The sequence below is a fragment of the Taeniopygia guttata genome, chromosome 8 (assembly GCF_048771995.1).
Source record: "Taeniopygia guttata chromosome 8, bTaeGut7.mat, whole genome shotgun sequence".
Classification (NCBI taxonomy): domain Eukaryota; kingdom Metazoa; phylum Chordata; class Aves; order Passeriformes; family Estrildidae; genus Taeniopygia; species Taeniopygia guttata.
The window spans coordinates 18,401,216-18,415,647 of NC_133033.1; the positions used below are offsets into that span (position 1 = coordinate 18,401,216).

Sequence of the window (14,432 nt, forward strand, 5' to 3'; positions counted from 1 at the left end):
CTATGTTTAGTCTTTGTCATGAGTACCCAGTAAGTCAACAGAAAGGAGAAATGCATAATTTTTAAATTTTCAGGAAAATTCAATGTATATCCTGTAATTTTCCTGTCTGGCTCCAATTCTTAATGGTTTACTTATCTGTCAGCTCAAGCCAAGATTTTCCATTGGCAGGATCTTTCATTTCCACTTCTCAGTTCTGGGTTCATTAGGCTAATTCTGCGGGCAGGTACTAAAAGATGCAGAAGACAACTACTACAGAGAAAAAAATTGCTCAGTTCCTTCAAACAGAACTTTCACTTCTCTGGAGTCTCCTAAGTGCTTCAGAAATATCTGTGGGCCAGAGGAGCAAGGAGCAGATGACTGTACTTGGATGAAAATAAAACCTCTTACCATGATGTTGCTTTTAGATTCCACAGTGACCACACGCTTCAACAGATGATGAGTGTGAATCCTCCTGTGACACCTTCTCGTAGCTACAGTCCTATAAATCCAAGTACCTTATCTAACAAATGGCGCCCTACGTTATTACTCAAAATGCACACACATGGCTGTAGAACTTTTCCCGATGTTCCCTCACTCTCTGCCTGACAGATCATTCTTCCAGACCGCTCCAGAAATAAATGAGCAGCAAGAAACATGAGAACTCTGATAGCTAAAGTCAAACTGTCAGTTTGACTTTCTAGAAGCCTCCAATGACTGGTGTAATTAGAAACTGTAATGCTATTATCAACAGTCAAAATTCCTATTGGTCAGGCCATAAATTGAGTGATTTGGTTATAACTTTTTGTAGGAGCATGGGTATGTGATAAGGGAATCAGGGAATGATGGATTCAGTAGTCTTCACCCCCAGCTGCTAAGCTGGTTTTTATCTAGCCGATATCAGGAGGTCCTGCCTGCAAAACAATATTCAGCAAAACTCCACTTGATTGCTCATAGTGATCATGATGAGCTCCATTCAGGGAACAGCGGGTCAGAAAACAAACTCTTGTTACATAACTATAATCTATAAATACGGTCAATTTATACTTTCGTACACTGATCATACACTGCAATTTCCTGTATAGGGCAGCACAGCAAAAGGCTCAGTCTCACAGAAAAGGCAGAAATCTATTTGCATTTTTCTGAGTTTACATTGTTTCTTCAGTAAAATAGTTGGAAACCAGAGATTTTGGCAGAGATTTTCTCTGATGTGTTTATCATGGTTTAACCCAACCATTGACTGAGTACCGCCGACTCGTTCACGGACTCGGTCTTCCCCAGTGAGGTGGGCAAGAGAATCAGAAAAAGGTAAAAACTGTGGGCTGAGGTAAGAACAACTTAATTATTAAAATTAAGTTAAAAAGTCCAAAAAAATCCAAAAACACCACCCCCCCCCAGCAAAACCCCAAACATACATAATAACAACAAAAAGAATAATGGAGATTAAAAAAAGAAAGGACTAAACCAAAAGAAACACAAGTGATTCACAATAGAGCTGCTCACTACCGTGTGATCGATGCCCAGCCCATCCCCAGGCAGCAATCAGCAGCTCTGGGCCAACTCCCCCCAGTTTATTTACTGAGCATGACATTCTGTGCTGTGAATGTCCCTCTGGCCAGCTCGGGTCAGCTGTACCAGCTGTGCTCCTAACACAATTTACTGAACATCAGTGTGTCACCAGCAGTATTCTCATATTAAATCCAAAATACAGTTACCAGGAAGAAAATTAACACTCTCCGAGCCAGAACCATGATTCAGTAAGCAACTTTTCCCCTTCAGAATTGTAATATCTAAATATCTCTTTAAATATTTAGATAATTTTTTGCTCCTTTTTAATTTATTAATTAAATTCATTTTCGTGCCTTCCCCTTTCACAGAAACCTCAATTTTAAGCCTTCAGCACAATTAAAGATGTGCACATATCCTGGCTGCTCCTTCAAGTTTATACACCTGCTGGAGCATCCCTGTGCTACTATATAAGCCACTGTTCCAGGTTTGCAAATACTGCCCTCAGCAATGAGAACCAAGAGCCATGAGGACACTGCTGCCCAGGCCAGAAGGTCTCTCCCTGCTGCTGGAAAGTGTCACATTTGTCCTTGTCTGTACCTCTGCACCGAAACCAGCACTTACGACCAACAATACAGCACATGACAGAATTTCAGTTCCACCTCTGCCTCAGGGAGCTGGGAGCTCAGGCATTGAAAAGTGCAAAAAGAAGATATTCATTTGTCTATGATATATTCTAAGAAATTATAAACTGCAAACCAACATCAAACAATGACGAAGATGAAACGCTTGAACACTACTGAAGTGTAAAGCTCAGAAGAGAGAAATAGCACTGAAAGGAAATGGAAATTTTTTTATGTCAGGTTAATGTAGGCTGCCATCTGGAAATAAGAACAATAAAAAAACAACATGGAAGAGTGAGTAAATTCAAAAACTAATCAAGAACAAGAAACTGGCATATGAAAAACATGATGTCATCTGTTACAGAGAATGAATAGAAATCATATCTATCTTGTACTCCAGGAACAAGAAAAACTGAAAGCCTATTCTGATAACATACTGTCCTGGAAAAGGGCTATGGCAGGACATCTGAAAGTTTCTGGGAGCCACAGCTGATAAATTCTCATCATAATTCTAGTCTTCATCTGGCAGGTGAAAGAGCCATCCCATACTCCAGGGCTAACCACTGACTATGTAACCTTGCAGCCTCTTGCAACAACCAAGTGTGTAAGGAAGAACAATACCAGTGTAACAACACAAATGTGCAAATACTCAACAGCCACTGACAGCACAGCTTCCCACAGCACGCTGTCCTGCTGAGGACATTTGCTATCCTTTTACCCCAGCAGGAGGAAGAACAGCTGTGTATCTCAACTCTGGCTATAGTTCAGCAGTGCGAGGGGAAGGTGCAGCTCTCCCGTGTCCTCCTAAAAGCTAATGCAAAAGCTCTGTTTGCTGATGGTCTGTGAGCACAGGCTGCAGTCCTGGCAAGAGCAGAGATGTGCAGGAGAGGAGCACAGGAGAGGAGGTACAACTGGATGTGCAGCAGGTGGCCTGCATCTGAGGTCCAGTTCAGACCAGATCAGGGGTGGGGTATGGCTTGCCCTTCAAAGCAGGCTGTCCAATTTGCAAATGACAAAAAGATATGAAACCAGCATCCCCCCCTCCCCCTTGGAGTTAAACAAACCAGAATAAACAAGAGCACTATCTAGGCCTTTCTTCACCAATTTTCTTTCCAGTCATATTGCAGAGGGTATGATACACACAGTCCTGAACATCTTTGCTTTCCTATTAGTTTTTGACTCATCACAAATTCAGGCCATATTTGTGCCTATAAACATGACTGTCAGACCACTCCCTGTGGGATCTGCAGTGTCAGGAATTAATCTAGTATGATCTATTTGCTTTAGCAACTGTGTAGGGAATTCTTATTCACCATCTATAAAGTCACTGCAAGTTGTATCCTCTGAAATTTCACTTGTATTCAGAGTTCTCTTTAGCTGAAATTATCTCACGCGCATTTATTATCAAATTTTCATCACCACCCTTCATTTTTCTTCTGAAACAATCTAATTTTCTGCTGTTGCTCTACTTCCATTAAAGTAATTGGTACCACACCACATTTTTCTACTTTTATATTCATACCTGCATCTAAAAAAGGAATTTTATGTTGGCAAAGTCCTTTGCTGGTTATTATACAATGTGACACAGCTGTATGTGACATCTACTGAGAAATAAAAATGCCAGAAGCAGATTCAGGAAGTGAACACTGGGCACAGAGCCATGTAGCAAAAGACAGAAATGCAGGTATGTTAAAAGCTAATGAGGGTGAAGGAGAAAGCCACAGTACTGCTCCCTTTTGTGTTAACATGTATGCTTCTCAACAACCTTCCTTCCAATTGAAGCCACAACCACAGCGCAGTGAGCGGGACATCTGGAAACCAAAATGCATGTGATCAAGAAAGCCATAAAGAGACTCCTAGGTGAGCAAACTCTTGTGATATCTTCCACCACACCGCTTAAGATTTGCAGCTCTTCCATTGAGCCTGTACAGGTGACTCTTCCCCTCAATTATAAAAAGCTTTTACTGTCAGGTTTATAGCAGTATACAGGTAGAAGTGAGTTTACAATCCCAAATTTCAAAAGAAATTACATCCATGAGAGAGATTTTCTTAAACTCTATATGCAGGTAACCAGATTCCTGAAGAAAAAGTCCATTTTATTATTTTTTTTAAATGCAGTTTACAGCCTTTTACTTTCAATACGGAGGGAAGCCAGGTCACCAGGCAGAAAAAAAAGGCAGCAACATACAACTTCTCTTAATCTGACAAAGAACTAAGGTTCAAACATCTCACAATTGTTTGCTCCTCTAAGCAAAACATTAACTGAATGAAGCATATATACTATAAGCAGGCAGCATTCCCATAGGAGACCCAGGATGACAGAATTCTGTCACATAATCAGCTGATCAAGTCTCCCTACTCATTTGGTTTCTTTCCTGAAAAAAACACAGCGTGGGAAATCTCTCATCCTCCAACTGACAAGAAATAGTTTGTTTAGTCTTTCTATTCCTCCTCTACTGGGCTGGTGCTCACTGGCTTTGAGAGGGACTCCATGAAACACACATAATACAAAACCAATGGCATTCTATGTTTTTCTTTGTAAGATTACATGATCCAAACCAACACTCTCACAATGTTTTCTCTAAATTCTCAGGGGAAAAAAAAAAAAAAGAGAGAGAGAAAAGGTATTATACTTTTATACTTTTCTTGATAACATTGTAAACTGTTACCAAAAGACAAGAGTCTTTATCATCTTCCTGATGTTTTCAACTAGGATTAGCTTCCAGTCCCATCTTCAAAGCGAACAAAAGGGCATTTTCTTTTGTTTTGCTAAATAAGCACTTTATTCTCATTACATCAGACTTATTTTTAGAATATTTGACTAGAATATCTTTGTCAGTTGCTACTTTATAAATAGAGGTTGCTAAGGAAGGAACAGTAGCTGCTTTTCCTTAAGCAACAGTAGAAAATAATATGAAACAGCAAATTATTTCTTAGCAGAAACAGCAGACTAAAAGTAGCATTTTTCTTCTACTGTCAAGAAAGTACATTTCAAATACATAGAAATGCCATCCCTCAAGTTTTTCTTTTACAGTTGTAGACATGTTCATTCCCTTTTTCAGGATTATTTGCCTACTTCAGAGCAATCCTAGGAATTCACAGCTTAAGGATCTTGCATTCAGAACCACATTAAAGATTGCTAACAAGACCACCTGCAGAATGTATGTATTTAGGTTTAACTTTGATATGTAGGTAGGAAGAAATTTGGCTTCCTATTTTTGTTTATTTATTTTGCTGTGAAGTGTTAGATGAGACCACTGGTGCCAAGAATTTGGTTTTGGGGACTCAAGCTCTTTACTGGGGCTACTACACCCCATTTTAGAGGATTTCAGTAATTCTTCAGGAAGCTGACTGCTGCACACTGTTCTGGCTGTAGTCACTAGGGGAAAAACAGCAAACCTACTCTGGGGGAAAAAAACCCAAAGGCTTGGGACTTGTCCACACAAGAGACAAATCAGGACAGTTTATCTGAATTACCTAGAGATTTGCTGTAAACTAGTTAGAATCAAATAAAACCTCTGGGTGCAAACTTTTGTTCAGAATTAAACTGTCCTACTTAAATTAGATTAACCTTCCAAATGTTTTACGCAGCTAGTGACAACAGACCAGAGCAGAAGGCATGAAAGGGCATCTAAAATGGTCTGCTGATTAACACAGCCACACTCCCCTTCTGCCTCATGAATATCACATCTCACAGCAGAACACAGTATCAAGAGCTGACAACTGGAACAGAAGAAACTGAGTTCAAGGACACCACAGGCAGAGAACTGGCTGTCAGTTCCCAGAAAACATGTATCTGGAGCTCAGGCACAGGCCAGTTACAGTGCTTCCAGCTCCTGCCATCACAGAACACCCAGATCACGGGATGGTTACACGTCACAGCATAAGTCACAGTTGAGGCCAGGAACATCATCAAACAGTTTCAGAAAGCATCAACCCACACAAAGTAACACCTTACCTCATCAGAAGGCTTCAGGCATCTGCCCATAGAGAGTAACATCTTATCTCATCAGAAGGCTCCAGGTGTCTGCCCTTCTCGTTCATTAGCCCAGCCTTTTATGGCCCTCATGTTGATGCATTGCACCTGTGTGCCCTCTGTTCCCTTTGGTGGCTGCTCAGTGCCCCTGGGCACCCCATGGCTCATTGCTGTCAGTGCTGCTCACCTGCTTCTCACAGCTGAGCCCACTGGGGATGAGGCTTGGCCCAGCCCCACTCCCAATCACCACACACTGTGTGCCTACAGTTACAGGCAAGTGGAAGCTAAGCACCTTGGAAAGCTGAATGATGCCCCACTTACCTCCAGAGCTTGACTAGAGGAGCATCAGCAGACACAGGGGACAAGTTTCATGCAGGATATGCTGCCGGTCCTAGGATTCTCTACAGAGAAAGAACAAGCTCCAGTACTGACCACGGAACCAAGTACCTAATCCTCTGTGTTGGAAGGGGACTGAGGTTTCATGATGAGGCAAATACAGGCAGCTTACTACGAGCAACAAACCTGTTGGAGTCATACCTTTGTCTGGAAACTCAGCAAATGCTGAGCAAAAACCAGGCTTATCACAGTCACACGAGGGCTTCAAAGACCCCCTGGCACGGGTCTTTCTGGGGTGTTCACAGTGTATTCTTCCCCAAACATCAGGTCAAACCTAGAAGCTCTAAGAAGACTTATCAGCCATTTTCACACAGGAGAGGATGCCAAAAAGGCAACACTTATACTGGAAAGTCCCTAGTGGGCAACAGCAAGTGTAAAGCTTTCACAACCCTAGGCATGCAGCAGCAGTTCAAGTGGCAGAGAGACTGTAAATATTTGCTTTTCTCTGCTTCATCAAAATCCCTGAAAACCAAAAGGCCTAGAGAAAGTGGAAGAAAAGACCAAAAGCTGAAGCCATACTAGGTCCTCCTTTAGCTTTCCACTTGTCCAAGTGAGAACCAGGCAGCTCCTGGCTCCAGCTGTAGTCATGCTTGTAGTGCACTTCATGATCTGTCCACTCTCTCAGAGGTGCTTGAGAGGAGAAAAAAACTGTTCATGCTGGTGTACAGCAGAAAAATCCAGTATGCTGGGGTTGAGGCAGCTGTCAGAGGCAGAGCTGGGTAAAAATGCTCTCGATGTGCCTGGAGGGAGGTGCTGCAGGGCTCAGAGGTCTGGAGGTCTGCTCACCCTTCCACCTGCAAATGCTCCTGCTTGTCCCCAAGGCTGAGGCTATGCAGATGGACAGGGATATATTTGATCAAAACAGAATCAGTTTATCTGCTCCTAAAATGTAATGCACTTTGCTTTCTGATGGCAAGCCTCAGAAATACCAAAATTAGACTTCAGAAGAATATAAAAAGCTCCCCGCTAACACAATGTGCAAATGGACTGTTGCACTTACTGCGATCTTGGGCAGCACCAAAATTAGAAGGCAACACCAAACAGCAAAGAAAACTGCCGCTAAAAAATACCAACATAATCCTTTTTTTAATACATATTGTTAAAATGAACATTTTTAAAAGCTGAAGAAATGTGAGCCCGGATGCCATCACCGCATGTCTTACGCAGTTCCTGATTACAAACGAACAGCAGAATCCATATAAGAGAATCTAAAATGGTATGGATTGGAGCCCAGCTGGTGTCCCCATATGCCTTAGAAATTCCATTTTTAGGAACACAGCAGCATATAACTTTAGGGATGCTTCTCAAACATCTCATTTATAAATAGAACAGAGCTGTTTCACTGAAGTACACATGGAAAAGGTCCACAAGAATAATAAAATCAGTTGCATTCAAAACACTGAAATGGTTCAACCCCACTGTTGTCAGTAGGAACCACTCTGTACCAGAATACTCCTTGAATGAGGAATGATGCTCCTTCATCACTGGGATTTTCTAAAAAGCAATCACCAAAAAGCCATTTTAGTACAAAAGTGCCAACTTAATACTTTTGGTAAAACTGCTCGTGCTCAAGGCTTTTTTTGGGTCCAGAATGGAAGAGCTAATGCCCAAACTTCAGGGCAGTGAAGACTCACAGATGTGGGAGGGTAAATTCTTGCCACTTCTTAAAATTAATCAAAGCAGTGTCTGGAGCTTGGCTGGTCCACATTCTGGGGAGAGTCCTTCCCCAACAGGCTGTGGACTCTGCAACACAGCTCTTCCTCTCATGCTTTTCAAGCTCACCAGAACCACTTCTAAGGGAAGGTCCATAACTGTGGGGATTTCTGGTTAATTATGAAAATATGTCACCAAATGCAATTCACACAAAATCATGATTTCATTACATGCACACCATCAACCAAAATATATGCAAAGTAGACACCTAAAAAAATACACTACATATGAATGAAAAATTATTTTATTTAAAAATACATTATACAGCAGAGTGTCTCTCTTTTTGTTTTCTCACTGCTGGTTCACAGAGATAGTATGTTAATTTTAACCCAAATATTTGACTGGGAAAGATCCTGAGAAAGAGACCAGTTACAAGCTGATGATATACAGTACACTGAAAAAGAGTCATCTCTTTTAACATAAAAGAATTTCTTGGTAATCTTATAAATCAGATATAAAAAAATGCAGATTTGCTACCATGCAAAATGAGTGAACATTTCATTTAAATCTGCACACAGAGAAATCATTAGTACCTTGGAACCTAACTAGCTAGACTAAGAGCAGGGTGAGTTTAACACGGTGATACAAACTTTGGATCTACTACAATTTTGTAAACACAGTTGATAGTCTAATAAAGGTGTATTTTCAATCACCTAAGTAACCTAGTTGTAGCTAAGGACTCTATTCTAGGTTTTTTCTCCCCACAGACATATTTCTTCAATCTCTTAATTCTCAGCTTAGCACAATGACTTCGTGGCATATGCTCTATTGCACTTTGAGATGACTTGGCCTTGCCCTGTTTGCCAAGCACTCTTTAGGTAGTTGTATTTTAGTGAAAGCAGAGGTTAAAACATAAAGTAAAAGCAGGCATTACCTGATGACTATGTGAGAATGCATTAAAATTCATCATAGAAAAAATATACCTGATTCTACATCCTTGTGTTTCAAACATACTCTAACAGTGATTAATGCACAGGAAATACACTGAACCCTGGAAATTTTAAGGCCTAAAATGCTCAACAGCCTGCACTGACCAATAGTATTCTCACTGTTTCTATAGTGCTAGCATTTTATCAGCTTTTGCCAGAAGGATACTGTCTGGCACATGTTAAGAATGTCTTCTGTATTTACAATATGCAGATCCAATTGGTGCTCAATTTTTTTAGAACAACTTCACTATGAATAGTCAGCACAGTCTTCCAAAGGGGGGGGGGGGGGGCTTAATCTGAATATTCACAGCAATAACAGAGATATGGTAACACTGGCTGGTGTTGAAGAAAAATCAATTTGTCAACATCAGGCAGACTGGCAGAGGATTTTTTTTTTTCTATTTTTAAGAATACGAGTCTCAAACATAAACAGAGATAAAAAGTTTTGTAGAGATAAAGTCTGCCTGTCCTGGTCACTTAGGCTGAAAAAAAAAATCAATTGAGCCACTTTGCTTGTTCCATGAGTTTTCCATGAAAATGGAGAGTAGAAACTCAGATGAACTTTTCTCATTAAGCTGGTGACCCTCTTCTTATCTTAGCACCCATTCTCCCAGCATAGTATCAGGGAGTATAACAATCATGAGAAGATGCAGGCTGCCTTGAGTAATTTGATTAAATGATTTATGAATAGCACAGCTTCCCATCAGATATGCTAAGCTAAGAACAGAGCCCTTAACCTTTCACGGGATATCATTAGTAATAAAGAATATATCAAAGATCAAACTCTCTAAATTATTCTCATTTCTTTTAACCTAGATACATATATGTCATCCAAGACATTCAAGAACTACAAAACAACAATTCAACTACAATTATGTCAGGAAAATATCCAAATAAATAAACTTTTAATTATGATACAATACTTATTACAGTAAAAATTGGCATTTTTTTCTCTTCAAAAGCAGAAGCACCAGTCTTACATATAACATACTGTTTGAATGATATCTTACATGGAATACAGCGTAATACAATGTGCAAACAGCATTTTCATACAGAACATAATATTTGTCTAGTTTTTATACACTGAAATTGCCTCAAATGGAAACATGTTCATGCTGAATTAAAAATGTAGATTTTAAAAATCAAAGTTAAATCAAAATACAAAGTACTGTTGGAATAGGTACATGAACCATTGAAAACAATGAGAAGCCAAAATAGAGGGTAATGTCAGATAATTAGTGCTCAGTTTGTCCCATTCCATCATAAAAGTAAACAGTTAATATTTTTGCTAGAAAGTAAAGTGACGTTCTAATAGTTAAGAATTCTTCAAAATGTTGGTATCATTTTAGTGATGTAAAAATCAAGTCAGAAATAGGACTTCTAAAAATTTCTTATTTTTGATACACTGCAAATATCATGTGTGGGCTGTGAAAAGAGATGAAGTCCAGTGGAGTGAATATACCTCAGCGTCAACATCATGTGACTTCTGCAAAGGCCGTGATGTGGTTCTACGAGTTAAAGGAAAAACAAACAGATAAAAACCACAAAACCACACAGACAGCAGTCACCATTGTGAAAACTTTTGCCTCCTGGGTTTGAAGGGCAGCCATGTACTTGGAGACTGACTATTGAAGGATGATGTAAATAAAACTGATTTTCACTGCACTGCTCTCCCTCACTCCCATAGCAATTCTTAAGTGTTGAAAGACTGAATAGGGAAGTATGGTGAACCAAGTAATTATGTGTGATGGTTCTATTATATTTTAATTTCAGATGGCTTTTGCTTGTTTTAAATTAAGTTTAATTTTAAATTACATGTGAATAATTGAGTTAGCAGTACTTTTATTGCTATGTTATTAAAAATTGAAAAAAAAATCCTAGAAATGAAAATGACAGTTTCTGACAGATTATAATACTCTATTTCAGTGTAAATACAATTTTAATATTAATTTTTTAAAGATTATCTTCTCCCCATGAGCTCAATGGCACCGAATCAAGATGCAAAATGCTTGAAATCAAGTGGCATTTGGCAGCAAGAACTCGTATTTAATTTTTTTTTTCAGAATCACTAGTGACCAGTTGCAAGCTAAGAACATTTTCCTCCTTCCTTTAGTGGGACAATTCTTAGGAACACTGAGATGTCTATTGGAACACAAACATTCTATGTGCAACTCTGAAACCCTGCAGCATCCCAAAGAGTTTGGCTACTTTTTTATACCCAAAGCTAAGCAAGTGACTCTGATAACATCTGAAAGGGAAGGCAACCACAGAGTGATGTGCAGGACCCAGAGAAAGTATTTCCCTTTGGGCACACTAACCTTGACTGCCACCATTTTTCACAAACCATGCAATGGTGAAATTAGTAAAGGGAACCTTGATGTTAAGCCATGTCTTTGTTCCCAAGCACAAAACTGCACAGAGGGTAAAACACCAAGCAAAGCACTGCAGAGTTTTTCATCACTTTGCTTCCTGGGGCAGATTAAACTCAGAAGAGAGGAGATGTGAGCTGAAGAGGAGGGAAATGTGGATAACCTGGGGAGAGTGGGACCTCCCATTTTTTGCTTAAGGGAAGTCTTAGAAAATCTCTTATCACACAGCATAAAAAGTGCTAGAGAGAAACTATGTCCACCATGTAAGTTTCTACTTCTCAGTTCTTTAAACTGCCTGAATATTTGTCTATCAGTCTTAGCAGGGGCAGACAGGCAGGTATTTTTGCTTTTTCACATTAGAGAGAGGAAATTAGAAATGCTTTGATTGGAGAGCTGCCCCTTATGGCCCCATCTCCAAGCCAGGCTGGCAGCTTTGCTCCCTCTCTCACTGTGCCATAACTGTACTGTGTCCAGGGGGTGAAGGTCTCTCCCACCTCTCCTACAATATGCATTTTAGCTCTAGCAATGTTCTTGCTGTATTTTATGCCAGCTTTCATAAAAGAATACTCTTCAACATTTAACAGCAAGCATCATGTATATTCTTCCCCAAAACAGAATTTATGTATTTTAAATAAACAACAATTATTAAACCAGACCAGATTTTTTTTTAAAAAGCATTAGGAAAAAAACCCAAAAAAACAGCGCTACTTTCTATTAAAAAGTTTTCAGTAAAAAATAGCAACAAATGTAATTGCTTGCAGATTTTTATTCTGCAGAATAAATGAAAAATTAGACTTCCTAATTTAGGAAAAAAACCAAAAACAACTCCAAGCATTTTATTTGGCTGACCAAATTATTTTTTCGAGTATAAAAAAGATAATACAGTGTGCAAATTCAATGTCTCTGGAGTTGCTGTGAGGCTATGATGACATTTTCTTCATAGTATTTATTTTGTTTATTTAGACCTCAAAAGTCATCCTGTCAACTTAAATCCTCAGTCTAAAATTATTCACTTTTTTCATAAGATGGTCTAAAAATGAGGAATTGGAGGGAAAAAAATAATTTATCTTTATTTCAATCAATTCTTTCAAGTCCTGCTATGTGCCATCCCTGTCTCTAAGTGACACACATTTGTCTGTGATGCAGAGAACTAAATGCTCTTTCATGTGGCATTAATTCAAGAGTGGATAACGATTATTTAGGGAAAGGAAAATGTGGCTCACACTCCTGCCAGCTATACTTCCAAAACCAGCAGGTCACCATCCTGGGAAGACATGTAGAGCATGGGCTATAATAACACAGAAGAAAATCCTCCTTCCTCAATAAGCCCTCAAAGACAACTGCTAAGCTGCTGATCAGGGACCTATTGATTTGGACCCTACTGAAGGCCTGTCAATTCATTTCCAATGGATTCAGCAGGGTGATGCATAACTAGGTCAAAATTAATCACTTGCTGACGGCAAGAATCACTGATACAGATTCATACAGCTGTCTGGTTACTCATGCTTTTTCATGCTACCATCTCAGGCAAAACTACAAATAAGCCTTGCTGACACTCTGCAGAAAAAAGCCCAAACAAACAGCATCTCTCTGGAATAACTACATTTCAACTCTTTTAACTCTGCTTAGATTTGCTGTGGCAAGGGTCAGAGTGAGATACTAACTACTGTCAGCAAACAGATTCACACAGATGCAGGAAGACAAGCAAAAAAACCATGCATAAGACCTCAGCTTCTCCAATTTCATGGGAAATTTTTTTCCATAAAGCTCTCAAAAGAATCAGAAATGCTGAGGGTCTGCTCAATGGCAGCAGTCTCACAGACAGGCAGACCAGCATTTGTACCGTCCATTCTAAAAGGACAGTACCAGGCTGGTGAGCAAAGCATGCATCATAATTGTGCTCTCACACTACTAACAAAAAAGGTAAAGCCAAAGGCTAAGCCTTGAGTGCAGGTTTCTGGGGAAAATGATCCACAACTGTATATCTTTTGTTAAGTTTTAATTAATTTCTGTTGATAAGCAATGCTATAATGTCAAAGCATTGAAAAAATACATTAACCTTTTGGTGATTTGCAGTTTTCATTATATATATTAAATATTTTTAATTTTTTTTTTTTACTTTGCTCTTATCTATACAGTTAAAAACATTCAAAAATAGTCATCATCCTAAAAGACTCTTCCCTTTTTGAAAACAGGACTTTGTAAAATTGTTTTTAATTTTTCCCACAGTAGAGTTCATTAAATAGAAAAATACTACTGTAGTACCTTAGGCAAATGATAGTTGATCAAACAATAATAATAATGTTATCATACAACTCTGAGTCAGCAGAGTTTATTTTCTGCTCTTACTGGAGAAATGAGCATTTCAGAGCAGCAGGATGCACGGAGGTGGACCTGCCCTCAGCCTGCACAGAAGGCTCCTGCGCACATACGCGATTGCCTTGGAGCGAGGGGCTCGTGGCGCTCCGTCCCTGACAGCCACGAGCAGAGCCTAAGGATGCGTGCTCTGAGGGAGGCTCCTTGCAAAGCATCTTCTTGACTGTGACTAATGCCTCGATTCGGTAACACCTACAACACGCACGTTTGAGGAGGTCACACGGAATATATTGTTCCACTTCCCATGTTTAAGTATTCCTTTAGCTGAGCATTAGATGTAGTGATCACCGTTTGCATTCAATCAGAAATAATTTTTGTACAATCCCCCAGAAGCAGATTTAAGCAGAAGAATAGGACATGACTACAAATTCAAATGTTCGACATTGAAACAAAACTGCTTATGATTTTTTATATGCTGACTCTCCTGGGTATGTGTTTGTGGTATGTGTGGTATGGTTTGTGAAGTAATGTTGTATTGTATCTCACTTAACAGACTGTATTATCAAGAGAGAATGATTATGCCAGAAACTGCCTATAAGCTGATGTAAGCACATGGGTTCTCATCAAA

At 39.5% G+C, this 14,432-nt stretch overlaps 1 protein-coding gene across 15 annotated transcripts in view; it reads right to left on the reverse strand.

Moving 5' to 3' along the window:
• PLPPR5 (phospholipid phosphatase related 5) overlaps positions 1 to 14,432 on the reverse strand; it is a 211,675-nt gene that overhangs the window by 158,410 nt on the left and 38,833 nt on the right. The window contains exon 6 of one of the 15 annotated variants that reach the window (XM_012575162.5): positions 8,419 to 10,627. The exons of 13 other annotated variants lie outside the window; for them this stretch is intronic. In XM_012575162.5, coding sequence (XP_012430616.2) covers positions 10,595 to 10,627 — 33 coding nt within the window. In that variant the 3' untranslated portion in view covers positions 8,419 to 10,594. Of the gene's footprint in view, positions 1 to 8,418; positions 10,628 to 11,828; positions 14,057 to 14,432 lie in introns of those variants that run through there. One more of the 15 variants, XM_030279242.4, reaches the window with a different exon arrangement.